The 15,353-nt window shown below is 37.4% G+C and overlaps 2 protein-coding genes across 9 annotated transcripts in view; one reads left to right on the forward strand and one right to left on the reverse strand.

The window, feature by feature from the left end:
• LOC137927471 (uncharacterized) overlaps positions 1–8,843 on the forward strand; it is a 53,393-nt gene extending 44,550 nt beyond the window's left edge. For 2 of the 7 annotated variants that reach the window (XM_068771284.1, XM_068771286.1), the window contains exons 38-46: positions 233–396; positions 1,119–1,190; positions 1,514–1,600; positions 2,458–2,566; positions 2,787–3,796; positions 4,576–4,687; positions 5,338–5,466; positions 6,861–6,985; positions 8,677–8,843. In XM_068771284.1, coding sequence (XP_068627385.1) covers positions 233–396; positions 1,119–1,190; positions 1,514–1,600; positions 2,458–2,566; positions 2,787–3,796; positions 4,576–4,687; positions 5,338–5,466; positions 6,861–6,985; positions 8,677–8,772 — 1,904 coding nt within the window. In that variant the 3' untranslated portion in view covers positions 8,773–8,843. Of the gene's footprint in view, positions 1–232; positions 397–1,118; positions 1,191–1,513; positions 1,601–2,457; positions 2,567–2,786; positions 3,797–4,575; positions 4,688–5,337; positions 5,467–6,860; positions 8,311–8,676 lie in introns of those variants that run through there. The other 5 variants (XM_068771287.1, XM_068771290.1, XM_068771285.1 and 2 more) reach the window with 4 other exon arrangements.
• An 817-nt stretch (positions 8,844–9,660) lies between these two features.
• Positions 9,661–15,353, reverse strand: part of Brd8 (Bromodomain containing 8) — a 31,628-nt gene continuing 25,935 nt past the window's right edge. The window contains exons 15-19 of one of the 2 annotated variants that reach the window (XM_068771100.1): positions 15,201–15,314; positions 14,813–14,927; positions 13,585–13,719; positions 12,470–12,578; positions 9,661–11,011 (exon numbers count right to left, since the gene is read on the reverse strand). In XM_068771100.1, coding sequence (XP_068627201.1) covers positions 10,859–11,011; positions 12,470–12,578; positions 13,585–13,719; positions 14,813–14,927; positions 15,201–15,314 — 626 coding nt within the window. In that variant the 3' untranslated portion in view covers positions 9,661–10,858. The remainder of the gene's footprint in view (positions 11,012–12,469; positions 12,579–13,584; positions 13,720–14,812; positions 14,928–15,200; positions 15,315–15,353) is intronic. The other variant, XM_068771101.1, reaches the window with a different exon arrangement.

The following is a 15,353-nucleotide window of genomic DNA, read 5'->3' on the forward strand; positions in this document are numbered from 1 at the left end:
TTGGCTTCCCTTGACTTGCCCATTTTCAAACTAAGTGGATTCGCTAAATTAAAGTGACGTGATATAAACTCACATTTATTAGCAAAGCAATAATGTCTTACATATATAATAATTTATTATTACTAAGATTAATTTGTAAAAATACGTAACAGGAAAACGAATATACTTGATGTTAAAATTTAAATACAGTAAGTATTATTTGTATACACGGATTACATATTGATTATTGCAGCGCCCGCGCCTGCCTCCAAAACGAAACAACCCACCAATAACAATCAAGCGCAAAGCAGCAAGAAGGAAAAGAAGAAGGAGATGCAACAGCAGTCTCAGCAACTGCCGAAGCCGCAGGTCATCAATATTACTCCGGATACCACCATTGAAGTTGTCAGTAAGAAGGTAATGCAATGACTATAATATATGTTTATGTAGATAAAATATAAAACAAGTAACACAAATAATTTTTTGTACTCAAACAATATTGGCATTAATGTAGGCAAAATATAATTAGTCACCCCTATGTGTTCCCTTATGGTAAGATAAATGGGTCCAATGCCCCTAAGAATAATGGCTCCATGCCCATGATATAAATAATTTAAGTATTACGCCTTAATTTTCTAAACATCATCTGATAAACATTCATATCTGTTTCCTTTATTAATTTTAAGTGAGTGTTAGAATATGCAATAAATGTGTATAGATGTATTAAAGTGGTTCATGGACCTTTCCACTCCGTGAACTCTTGTCAGACAAAGCTATAAAAGTCTTATGGATAAAAGCTCAATGTTAATCATCTTTGAAACAATACGATACAAATAGTCGTATTCAAATACGCAAACAAGTAATTCTTAACTGTATTATATTTATTTATTTATTCAGATATTATCTACCTACGAAAGTTATTCGTGTACGTCCTGAAGAGAATAACGGATGAACTCGATTTTATAAAAATATAAGATGTTACAGACGTGGCGTGGGTCGATGTGGACGTTTTAAAGCTGCTTATGATGGCGGTCTTTAAGAGAGGCCTGTACCTTGTAGTGGGCAACTAACGGCTGACGTGAAATTAATTATTGTATGTTGTACTATGTTAATTAAATTCAAATTGTTCTGTATTACAGAGTCCTTGTTCAAGCGAGAACGACAAACCAGCCTCGTGTAGTATTATGGAGCAGCTGAGTAGCGGTGTACAGGTAAGTTGTAGCAGATGTCAAGGATTTTTATAAATGTAGGTAAACCCTTCATGGAATATCTTTCCGTTGACTCATTTCCATCTAAAACAATGATCTTTGACGCCTTTTGTTAAGTCTAAGAGAGAACCTTTCGCCCCGGATGCACTAGCAATGTACCTTCCCCCACTGCGTCAGTGACTTTTGTTCTTATGTGGATCTCATTTCTTATTTGATCTCGCAATAATTTAATTTTTAATTAATAATGAAATGTTTACAAAATATGTGAAATTTCGCGGTTTTACAACGAGTCCTTGCTGACTTATGACTATTCCATCTGGTTACAGGTGGCTGACCTGAAACTGCCTCCGGGCATCACACTGACCAGGGTACAACCCAGTGAGAAAAAGGAAACACCTCCGCTCAAGTCTGTGGTGAGTACTGAACTGACTAGTCAGTACGATGTTTACAGGTATTATCTATAAGGAAAGGATAATACAGGAATCAGAATACAGTAACATATGTATAGACCACGCCCATAGATGTTCAATAAGACCAGTTGGAAGCGACCTGCAGTATCCGACCACAATGCTGCATATGTCGGTCCAAGGCCTCCACGACAGAACCTCAAGGCCTCAGCCAACATCTGGTTTAAGCGCTATAAGGACTACTGTCCACAGCTACTTCGACTGTATAATCCTCTGGGATACATTTCTTTTGAACTAAGAATCTCGTTCTTGACTTGATCTCATAAAGAATTCAAGAACATAGCCGTCTCCATGGCTCGCTGAATTACTCTGAGCTGTATACGTTGTTTCTTGCAAGGTTTCTTTTGATAGAAGAACCTTTTCGAACCTGGCAGCATTAAATAGAAAAATTGTATTAATGACAATAAAAGCCTATGTTACAATGATATCTATGTACTCTTCGTTTTCCTCATGACTGAGGGCCATATCATTTGAAATTGAGTCAGTTAAGCGTCCTCTGGCCTTTTTACTCTCATATTGCCGACGATATTTCTTTAATTACTAAAATAACTGTTATTTAATATATTTTACAAAAACCGCAATATTTTAACGTGTAAGCAGGCATCATAAAACTGCTGCCGTCAGTTCTGCGCGCTGTATTGTCTATCTAGTTTACTTTCGTTGTGGTTCGTCCTGCGCTGCGCTGGATTGTAGCGGTCTTATTAGAAATCTATGGTCTAGCCTTCATAGTATTCGTGTTAAAATAAAGTGTGTATACTATGTGTGGGACCACAGTTAATGTTTCATTGGTGTTATTTGTGCAGCCTCTGTGGCGTTGTTCTGCGCTAGCAGCGCCCCCTACTCCGGCACCGCGACCGCCGCCCGTTATCGCCGCGGATCCAGCCGCGTCCATGTTCACAACCACACAGCCAGGTGAGTAACTCCTATGCACATATACACAAACACACAAGTTTTCAAACAACACACATAAACCGCTATAATTTTTTTACACGATTTTAAAATAAAAAATTATTTTTTTGACTTTTCTATACAGCAACAAAATAAAATCAGACGAATTTTGTTAACAAATACCAGCGAATAAATAAGGCGCGGAAATGTTTCGGTTTTAAAAGTTTTCTCTTTAAATTTTCAGACGCCCCGAAAACTATTATAGTGCCAGAACCCCCACCGCAACCTCCGGCGACTGGTAAATCTAAGAAAGCTAAAAAGAAGGCCAAAAAAGCCGCAGCGGCCGCAGAGATCAACGACGCCAAGAAAGAGGGTGCCAAAATGGTCACTCTCCGGAACCCCATGTTCCACCCCAACCTACCGTCAGTACAGATATCGAATGCACCGCAGAAGAAAGCAGAGATTCGAATCCCAGATCCCATCCCCATGCCTCCCACAGCCTGCCAAGCTACCATAACCCCCACTTCTAATGGGATGTACACAATCCGAAATCCTCTCATGTCGATGATGCACCAACAAAGTCTCATGGGCCTTAGGAACCCTGCGCCCATCACACCAATGAACACTCTCTTCACGCAGCCTCAGTACACATACGTAAACCCCAATGTTTACGAGCCAGTACAAACTGCTCCCGCACAGACATATGTTCTAGATCCTTCCAGAAACTCTCCTAAGAACCATGACAGCGACTTCCAGAACCGGATCATGAACCTTGCGTCATTCACTCAGAAGAACGAAGACGGTTACTCTCTGTTCAACACTCCCGAAGATCATCAACAGAAAAGTTTCCTCACTCCGGAGTATTATGAAGAATCTCCAAAGCCAGTGGTCTCGCCCAATCCGATCGGGACGAGACCGAACACGGAGAGAACGTTCGAGAACGAATCTCTGTTCGCAAATCCCGTTCAGAGACCAGAACCGATCGGTACTCCATTAAGACGGGACGACACGAATGAGTTCAGTGGTGGGTTGTATACTCCCTTCGGACATGAGGACAGAAACGTCTTTCGCAACGCACTCTTCAACGACAAGAGCGACATGGGAGCCGGTGCATGCAAGTCTCAGGATGTGGGCATCAGCCACATTGCCAATGGTGACCCCCTGCCATACTTTCAGCGGTTGAGGGTCGGCTCTAAGCTCAACAACGAGGTCACTATCCACCACGTCACTGAGTCAAAATTCTACAAGGGGCAGGTAGGTTGTTCCGAGTTATCACGGACTTTGGTGTTATCATTTATTGATAACTTGATTTCTTTATTATTCATTATTATAATCATTTCAGCTGTGGGGTGCCCACTGAACGTGGCATCCCATTCTTAATAAAATCGATAAGAAACAACCTGCATCCAGATTTGTCCATCATGTGTAGCAAAATAGATATTCTCAGGTGCTAATGGTGTTGATAGTGTCACTAATAGTCAAATTGAATATATAAATACTGAGGTTTAGAAAGATTAAAGATTATATGGGGGTTTGGCTGATGATATGTTATATTGGGGATTAAAATGATAATAGGTAATAGTGAAGATTAGACTGACGACATTCTACTGCTAATTACAGGAGTGATAAATTAGACCATAAAAATTAATCTGAGTACTAGATTGGTAACAGATTATTTTGGGTACTAGACTGGAGGTCAATTATACTGTTAGTTGGTCATTTTGAAATTTATCCTAGTGAAAATTACACATCGGTTTATATCTACTTTAGGAGATATGATTGAAAATAAATTATAATTCAGGTAAGACTGAAAATAGATTATACTTGACTGATCGGTAGTTGATCACATTAAGGAGACTAGACATAGATAAATTAGAGAGAACTACAGACTAGAACACTACAACACTAAACTGTAGACTAGACAGATGAACAGGTGATTAGATTGTAAATCATCTATAGATGATTGGCTAACAGGAGAGATTACTTTGAGCAAGTATCGCATTTTTTTTAAACGAAATAATATTGTGTTGTAGGAAGGCATGCCATGCGATGGGATGCGAGGCGACGAGTCACTGTTCTCCCGGCCTTCGCCCCCAGGGTGGCCTGATGCGATGTACCACGCCAACTGCCACAACCATAACGCTGGTGAGTGTTTAACTTTCGATTTATTTAAGAAACTATACCATTGTAGACAATATGTTGTATATATATTTACACAAGTATCTCCCCAGATTCTAGGTAATGTGACTGATTATCTCTAGTAGGAGGCTTTATATTTGCACCACTGAGCACTGTTTTCACTTGAAATGCTGACTTTGTAATATATCATTTCTAGAATGTTTGTTATATACAGAATAAATTATCCTTTATAAGAAACCTGAACATGGTAATCGATAGCCTTTTTAACACTTAAAATCAGCATCACAATTATTGACTATTTTGATTTTAGTTTGTAATGTGGTGTGTCATATTAAACATACAAAGTGTTTTTACTGACAATGAAAATTAATATATATGTTGTAGCTAATGTGAAATGAAATGTAAAAGTCATTTATATATCTTGAAGAACTGTTCGGCTGAAGTTGCAGCGGTTGGGGCACATCATTCGTACAATTGATGGTCGTTGGAGCCGATAGGTTCTCGACTGGTGATGACAGGCCTTCCTTTACGTGGATCGAGTATATAATATAGCTTGTAAGAAATCGCTGAATGCAAGCAGCGCTACAATCTTGTGAATGCCTTTGCTAAGTGTGTATTGTGTATTATATGGTGGTTCAAATGGTGTTTGGTGGTAGCAGTGAACGCGTCGTCACCCGGATCTCCTGAGGGCGAGACCGTACTGGGTAGTGGCGGAGCCTCCCCGTGCCCGGCGCTCGACGAGGGACCCGGCGCTATAGGGGAGAGGGCGCCACATTCGCACCACGGTACGCTCTTTGTTGCTAACTAATATTACCACTGTTACATGTAACATCGCAGTAAACAATTTATATTTGAAAATATATCAGATGTGTTGCTAAGCTTAGAAATCATGAACAAGTCTACTGGTACAGCAACATTTCTGATTTTAACCGTTTGCACTCCACACTATTTTGGACGTTGGTTATCAGCTACTCGGCGCCACTTTATAGCAGAAACAAACATTCACAAACCCTCGTATAACTAATAATAATATTTGGCTGATGACGAATTCGTTGAGATCGAGGAATGTTTATTAGTAAAAAAAATCAATATTTAATTTAATTTTGTAGAGTATGATACATTTTCTCACTGCCGTCGTTTTGTTCTACAGTTAATCTTTCTAACATGTTGACGGTATATATGTCTATCTGGAGCTCATCTTCACCACTATTTGTGTCATGGGACTCACTAGTGTAAATAAAAAATATGAATAAATATGTGGGTTGTATGTAAATTTCTAATTGTGATTACTAATTCACAAGATGACATTTACCAAAATAGCTTTAACCGAAGAATTTATTCACTAAGAAAGAATCACTTACCGATTATCTCACTCGTTAGATCTGTGTGTACTGCTCGAAGCTTTAAACCAGACGATTCTTATGGAGAGAGAGCAAAATGTAAAATATTAAATTAAATCAAATGCAAATCTTAGGCAGAACGTAATTTAAAAAAAAACGCATATAAGAGACGCAACGCGGTATTTCCCAAAATGGGATGTGGGGGGGGGGGGTGAGAAAGGCAATTCTAAAAGGGACTCGACACGGGAGACGTAATGCTAAATGTCGGTGTTAAATTTTATAACAAAAATACAAAATTTTAAATAATTGCGGTAAATAATTATTAGGTATAGTAACTACTGGGTATTTGGTGACGTTGCTACGCTTGCAGCGCGTACCATAAACCAATACAATGAAAATAACGAAACCTTTTTTAAGTTATCAGTTTTAATTATTAACACGATAAATAAAGTGATCACTCTGGAATACATTGTATTTACTTATATTTTGTATTGCTCTGTGATGGGTCAATAATTTTTGCCTGTATGCAGTCTTTTGGCGCAACTAGTAAGTATTTTTTTGTACTAACAAATGTACTTAAGAATAATAGGTTCTGATAAGGTACAAGTTATCCATTCAATTACATTAAAAAAGAATTTAGTGCTGTCAGTATTAAAAACTTTCATAACTTAGTGACTAGTTTTATTGGATGTATTGGATTGAAAAGCGTAACTATGTTTTATAGAACAACAGATGGTATATCTTATTGGTCTGAGTTACAATAAATTAAAGTGTTTAGGAGTTGATCAAATTCAAAATAATTTTAGTTCGTTTAATAAAATTAAAATTTTTCTTTACAGAGAGCAGTGTTTTTCTACCGGACCGCAGTATCACAAATCTATCCGCTCTTGAGGCGGCAGAGAGGGAGATTGAGTCGTTCAAACGTTTCGACTTCTACTTCGAGCCCCCGCGACACAAACCCAGGGTCCGGCTCGATGTTAATGCTCTCAGACCTGCGCACAAATAAATTCCTCTACGAAAAAAACATAAAAATCTTATTTCATTAAGAAAGTGATAAATGCGATTACTGACATGGCCCAAAAATTAAACCTTTAATCTTGAATCGTCCGCCATTTTAGATCTATAAAGCTTGTCGCATCCTCAACGAATATTTCGTAGACTTGTTTAGTATTTGAAAGAATCTTTGTTAATTAAAACATAAAATTTGTTTAAAATACTATTTACTAAAATAAATTCTTTAATAATTGTAATGTTCTGAAATGGAGACCACAGTCAAGTGCAGAGTGAGACGTCCACCCACGAGATGGATAGACGACTTTGACCCGAACATTTATATTAATAATTATTTATATTTAATATTTTTTTTTGTCCAAAGCCAGAAGAGCCTATTTGACTAGAAATTCACAGAAACTAGAATTAAATTTAACTTCCTACAGGCGCTATTCCAAATCAATGGGCATCTAACAGCTGAAATCATAGTTACAAATATATTATCTTGTTTTATCATGTCATTGTAATGTCATAGTCAGTGTAATTGTAGTAATTAAAATTATTATGGGGATTTTTTTTTGATGTCATGGAGTAATCACATTCATTAGACCACAAAAACCAAAACAATCATTGAGACTTAAGATATTTAAACATTACTATTCATTAGTAAACAATGAAGTAATAAAAAAAAAAGATTTGATCTTTTTCATTGTACGACAATCAAGGCATTCTGATGTTTATATTTAAAACAAATTGTATTATAAAATCAAAAATGTATTGTTAATACGTTGAACCAATCCAAGAGATGACACGGAAAGTGATTATGTTATATGCGTAGGGACGATTTTGTGTATTGGTTTAAAGGATTCTGTCAATAACACGACAAATAACGTGACGATACCGCTGCCTAAGGACGCGGTAAACCAAGGAATCGACAGTGTAATATACGATAATATAAGAGCTAGTAACGTTTATAATTATTTGTTATAATTTCCGACCTAGTTAAGGCATAGTGAATGTGACAAATCCGCTTGAACTCTGCCCGCGTAGACGCTTCCAAGTTCTCGGAGTTGAGCGCGGAGTGGTGGACCTGCGTTACTAGCTCGCGCTTCGCCCGTCCGCTGCGCCGGCCGCAGGGGCAGCGGGCCGCCGGTGTATAGGGACTCTTTTGATATTGCGTGTGTTTTCCGACAATTCAAGAGATTGTAATATATATGTCATGTATGTAAGTGGTAACTTGATATTTAAAAGGATTTAGTCACAAATAACTTGATGTGCGAGAATAAAGCATCTTACAAATGTGTTTTGTTTTATTTATAAGAAGCCTCTTGTATGACCACTGCTGGGATATGCGGGGACCTACTCTTAGTGTATATCGTTTTGGAGGAAAAAGTGTTTTCATAGCTTATGTGAAAATTTTAGACATGTTTTTATAATTTTTACTTACATCTGACTAAAGTATATGGGTGAAACTGCAAATGCCATTTGAGCAGCAGCGAAAGTCCAGTCAAAGAACAAAAAAAGGGGACGCGAAGAGGGATCTCTCGTCTCAATAGGACATTTCCCGGAAATTTTGTAGCAGTGGGTCGCTTCACGGAATCCCAGCGCGCTTATTGTATGAAACAGTTTTATTTGAACAGTGACTGAATAGTTTTATTTCAACAGTGTCAACATCCAATAACAAAATACGCTACGACAACTGAAAGAAAAATCAAAGAAGAGATGTCGGCGAACTCGCGGTCTCTGTCGACGAAGGAATGAAAATTTCCGCGCTGACAAAAATCGAAATAGTGGGAATTTACATGATATATTTCAATTATAATTACCACACATTCCACAGTATATAATAAACATTATTTCGTGTAAATATATAAATATTAAAATACATGTAATGGTTTTTTTATACGAATTTTTTAATTATTAACAAATTTATGACCTAACTTGTATAACAATAAAAAGGTTACTAATGCCAGATCCTGTCTGTGCTGGCGTTTCTTTATAATGCATTTTATATAGGAAGACTGAATATCCTTTTCAGGATATTCGTTCGATGATCAATTTTGCAATCATCGACAAATTTTATAGCAAATATTTTCCACCTTTTTGGCTCTTGCAAAAATGAGAAGCTCTGATAATCTGGTAAGTATACATATTTATGTAATTTTGTGTGATATTTGTTTTAAAATATTGATCAGCGCTGAGCTGTACTACAGTTCATGAGACATAACTTACAGGTCTTTTGAGTAATGAATATATTGCGAACTTCGTATAATTACTCGTAAATTTTTGTTTTAACTGCTTCATCTTCATGTGCTGAACTAAATCTTAAAAATTTTGTTATTTCGTTATATTATTTTATTTTTTATTCGTTAAATATCGTTACATTGAACTTTCGTAGTTAGTATCTAAATATATATGCTATCCAATTTCCGTCCTCTGGTCATGAAGTATGATATAACACTATGATTGAACGTGGGTAACTGCTACATAACTGCAGTCTAAATCACTACTTATCTGGTGAAGAGTCGTTTTCTAAACAGTTTATTCGTAAAAAAATTACAAAGGCCGTAGAATTTTATTGTACATGTTAAAATGGATATTAAATAAAACACCGCTGAACAAAATAGATTTTTTTTTTATTTACTTAAGTTTACAAATGTCAAACGGTTGACAGCGCGCCAAACGTATCGTGACGTCACGTCCATGGCAGAACAACTTTTTTTACAGCTAAAATAAGAGAATCATTACCGTTGTAAATTTTAAAGCTTATTAATGTTTTCCCGTTTAAAATCTAAACAAAATGTGTAATGAAATCATGTAATTTTTTTTAAAGTAACATTTCGACGGCTAACTATAAGGTTAACCTTTATTTCCTATATTTTAAATAGAACATATCCTCTAACAATCTGTCAGATCAATCTAAGATGTCCACTAAATTGTTTTGATTGTTAAATTAATGATTTATATTAATAGTGACATTGTTCAAGTTTTTTTTCTAGAAATAATTATTAATAGTGACTAATGAAAAAAATCCTTTTTGTAATACTATTTTTACATATATATTGAATATTTATAAACGAAATGTACATGAGAGTGTAGTGTGGAACTGTAAGTTATAGATGTCGGAATACTTTAAAAAAACCATTGTAATAATGGAACCACTTAGAACAAGGACTTCCAAATCGTATTTGGGGACTGTTCATAAAATAACGTCGCTCTGAAAGGGATGCTCTGGCGCACATGACGTAATATTTTTTAAAAAGGTCGCAAAAAGTGTAGTGAAGGAGGGGGGGAAATTGAAGTCCTGTTCACGGTTGTTTGAGAGAACCGAGCGATTACTTATGTTACATCATCACAAGTCGCACTGTATGCTTGTTAGTACACGGCAAACTATTTTATTTAACAATTTATCATAATCACTATAAACAACGCTGCGATCTAAACACAGTGTATGAAGTTGATCATAATAATCAAATGCCGGCTTCGATTTTTTTGATTACTTTATTTGTCTACAAATTACTTAATCATAAAAGTTGTATGTGTTTGTATTAATGTGTCTTCAGTATATAGTGCTACGCTTGGGCACTTATGCACGCACTTTTTTAACACATTTACAAATTTCACAGTCCGTACGTGTATAAATTACATAATTATGAAAGATGTATGTACACCTATGTATGAGTTATATGTTTTAGTGGTGATGGTGACGCGATAATTTGGTGGTAAATTTTTAAAAATTTCCTACACTTTAATACAATTATTAATTTCAGTCACTTCTTACACAAATTTCGTCGTATGTGTATGTATGTATGAATACTGTGGGGGTGTATGAAGGGAGGGGGGGAAGTCAATGGTGGTGACGCTTGGGCGCGTGAGAGTGGTCAGTGGGACGGGCGTGTCTCGCGACGGCGAGGGGCGCGCGCCGCTTCCTTCGGGGCGGAGCCGCTACCAGCCCCGCATGCGCCTGTGCTGCCAGCAGCATGCCCAACTGGCATTGCGCCTGTCAACCATATACACTCATAAACATCAAACCTTTACATTAAATCTTAACATTATTAAAAATTCATAGAAACTCAAAATCTACTTACGTACATGAGATTTTTAATAAATAAGTGAAAGCTTGTTACACATTTCTTTAGGCTTCATAAAATTTGTAAATATTGTGGACAACATTTTACAATGTTACATTACACTTATGTAATGTCTCTAAATTAGGTTTTATTAAACCATATTATAGTTTAAAGGTTTATTAATTAATAATAGCGCTGGTATTAAAAATATTGTAAAATTGAACGAAAAAAAAAAACATCCAAGTTTATCGTGAGTTCATATCAGCGCGCGTTTAGAACCCTCGCGGCTTTAAGTTCCGCGATGCCTTATATGGGCAGTTCATTCTGATTTTAGTTGATATCAAATTGGGCTCTCCTGTCATCACTTTTAATCATCTTAAGCCATAATAATATGATTAAGCTAGCAGGCATTTATGCGCACTTTCGTCAAACATTTTAATATTATAAGTAGTTAGCTAGCCGACCAGGAGCGCTGATCTGCTGAGAAGAGCCGGCTAGATAAGTGATAATTTGACAATCTTTAATTATTTATTTATATTGTAATACGGATAGAAACTGTTACAGTTGCTCTTTAGAAATGAAATTTAACAATGTTTGTTTGTATACATTATTAGGTTTGAAAATATTATTATTGTATACATAGTAACATAAACATTGTTAATGTAATTTCGTAGATGGTTCATATTTCATACGTTACATATATATTTATATATTAAATCATATGTATTTTTTTTAATTTTGCAACTGGTTAGTGAACTTAAAATAAAATTAACTTTTCATTACAAATAGTGCTACCGAAACCGCTGTACCGCGCCTTAGGTATGTACGCGGCAGGGAGGGGAGTATCGGCCCTTCCGTTTCGTTAGTACGTATACGGTCGCGGAGAAGTTTATACTCCTTTTACCTTCGACCCCCACCTCGCCGTCAAAAGGTATGATAACAGCGGGTTAAGTAACATTTTGTTTTCCTCTGCACATTTATGCCAGCACTGCCCATGTCTTATGCTTTTATTATAGAATTAAATTCTATAACAATAGCATCTAATTTTTTCTTTTGAGGAGCTTGAGAAATGGGGGATAAGTTGAGTATGGGCTGAGGACATGAGCAGGCTATGATCGAGAACGTGAGTAGGGACAGATTGTGTGCATGAGTACAGAGAAGTAGGGGGCATTAGTCGGGTAAGGCTGAGGGCGAGAGCATAAAAAAGCTACGAGGGGGAGTGGGGTGGAGTTGGGTAAGCCTGGGTGAGGTAATTTTGAGGGCAGGAGTAATGCTTAGCGTGAGTAAGGTGAGGCTGAGGTCGCGTTTACAGTAAGTAAATGAGCGTGAGTAGATGAACGCTAGAGTAGTAGAGTAGAGCCTGGATAGAAAGAGAGATCAGTACGGACCTCCTCGTGCATCTCGCGCGCCATGGTGTACACGCTGTGCTCGCTGCTGTTGTACATGAGCGCGTTGGACAGCATCAGCAGCACGTCGCGCTGGAACTCCGCCGTCGTCCTGTCGCAACAAAGGTTATGTCAATAGGTGAAACAACTTATGAAGCTCTTCTATTCTCCGCTAGATGGCTCCAGTGGTATTTTACATCGCATTACCTTTTGAACGCCGCAAATTACATAAGTAGCTACTTACGAAATTGGCAGCATAAAAATATATGAAAACTTTACCACGGGTGGCCAACATGCGGCTCTGTAAAGAATATATGTGGCTCTCAATAATTGCACCCAAGTTAACTTTTCCTTTTGGTTCAACATCATATTAAAAAAATATTATCCATAAATTTAAACACCGATCAGTATTAACTTAAAATCTTCTGAAAGAATTACTGAGAATTACTGTCAGTGAAGTCAAGTAATTGTGTTTAAATTTTAATATTTATAACAATATATATTGTACTTTAATTTATATGTTCTCAATGTAATTGCTGCATTTTAAATACCTTTTAAATTACGACTCCATGGAATATCACCAATTTTGATAAATATGGCTCGGACTATCTAGAAGCTTAGCCACCCCTGCTCTATGCTACTATACGCTCCGCTATTGTTAAATCTATGGGCTAATCGATACATTGGGACATTTGACTGCAATAGGAGTTCGTCTAAACTGGCTCTATTTGGATGAATGGGTGAACACTGATTCAGACTTGCCATAATAACGGAGTTGGAGTTACTTAAAAGGAGTACGTGAAGGTGGATATATGATTAATTTTAACTGCTAGTACCAAATAAATCTCTTTCTCGGACCTTTAATTGCCAATCTCCTTTAATACATAAGAGGAGTAAGAAAGAGTTCCAAATCAGCACAAGACTATTGTTACAATTATGACAAAGAAAATAAGAGATGTAACTTCTTTAACATCTGATGAATTCACCATGCGGGAGTCTATCGCGTCGTAAAGAGGAACCGTATATGGTGAAGGTCTTATAACGCATGTTCACCTTCATCGGATGCTTCCGAATTCCACTTTAGACAGGTCCTAACACAAGTTCAAGAGCAAACTAACCGTATGAGACCAGCGTCGATGTTCCTCCGGATGGTTGTGAGGTCCATGGGCCTCTTCACGACGATGCTGTAGCCCGGAGCCTCCTCGTCGCTGATGGGGCGCAGGAACAACGAAGCGTACTTATGCGCACAGAGTCTGCGAATATTACGCCATAATAATTAACACACAATAATTAGTAATTTAAGAATTCTTCAAGCAGCGACACTTTAGATCAGTAAAAATAGAAAAAAGCGCAACAAGGCGACAATTTATGTACTAAAGGCGTCAAATTATCGATCACGTGAGAGTACGTTTTCAACGCAATTTTGTACTATTATAGTAATGTGACACTATCGTGCGCACTTAGCACTGCGGACATGTGCAAAATCAGCGCGTATATCATGTTCGATAGGCTCGCACATATACAAACACACAAACACACATCATACCGTTCGGAATAACTAAGGAATGTTTTCGAATATTCGTACTAAAACTGATAGTGTGCGCAATAAAAATTGTCGCTTTAGATATGTAAATAACACAACCTTTCACTGTCAAAATCACAATATTTCACCAAACAAACCATTTGCTTATAAAAGTCGTAAAGGAAGAAAAGCCATACTGCGATAGTAAAAAAATTATAAATAAAATGCTAGTAGCGCCATCTGTTATCTACTGGCTGAACTAATCAATTTTAGTACCTATTTAAACAAATATATTAATATTACGAGAAAAAAACAAGAATGGATTGGCAAAAGGTGAAGTAAGCGTAACTTGAAGCTAAGGAGTTATGTGATATAGTACTAAGACACACACACCCGCGACTTCCGTGTGAGATCCACCGGCCTGTCAAACTATACCAACCCAATCACCGAAAAGGTTTTAGTGGGTAGGAATACCATATAACCTTGTCCTTTCTTCAGAGAGCAAGTTTCCTCACGAAACCAAAAAAATGTTTACTAATTACCAAAGTTACACATTACACATCCTTGGGGGCAAGGTATTTTAAACATCCAGAAGATTATCCCATCGAAACCAAATAAATAGTTAATTACTTATGGAGTTACTAGAGTCCCACATACCGCGCAGAGGGCGACCACCTAGAGAGTTTTAATGGGTAGGAATGTCACATAACCTTGTCCTTCCACACAGAGGTAAGATTTCATGAACTCTCAGAAGATTTATTCCCTAAACAAAAATAAAACAGGGACAGGAAGGGTGGGGAGTAAGAGAGATCAGCAGAGTTTACCTGCTGTAGACCAGCATGACGCTCTTACGCCAGAGACGGTGCTGGCGTTCGGCGTCGCTCGCGCTAGGCGAGTCTGGAGCGCTCGCCTCGGCTGCACTCTCAGAGCCCGAGCAAGCTACGTCACAGTGAATTATTAGATAACTTATTTTAAACAGACACACATATAGTAATACACAATATAAAGTTGACATTAGTTTTATATAACAGAGTACAAAATTAAATTAGTTTTGGCTATTGTAGATGAACACAGCCCTGAACATAATTATGTTAACCAAGTAAGGAACTAATATATAGCTACTTCCGCTATGCAGCAGTAGTCGTGCATTTCATTGCACCGCCCGCCAGCCTGATGATAAATGCGCGTTTAATTAAAAAAAAATTCACTCACGTGATCGGTCACGTGACTTTGAGTGTGTGTAGTGGTCGGGAGGTAGCATATAAGTGGCATGGCGGTGACGGACGGAGCTCACTCGGTGTTTGGCACTGGTCGGTCTAATATCTCCTGAGGATGCCCCGTGGAGGGGTGAAACACGTGTAGAGT

This window comes from Battus philenor, unplaced genomic scaffold, assembly GCF_028537555.1.
Source record: "Battus philenor isolate CCGP_79_NKW_IND1 unplaced genomic scaffold, ilBatPhil1.0.hap1 SCAF_30, whole genome shotgun sequence".
Lineage (NCBI taxonomy): Eukaryota > Metazoa > Arthropoda > Insecta > Lepidoptera > Papilionidae > Battus > Battus philenor.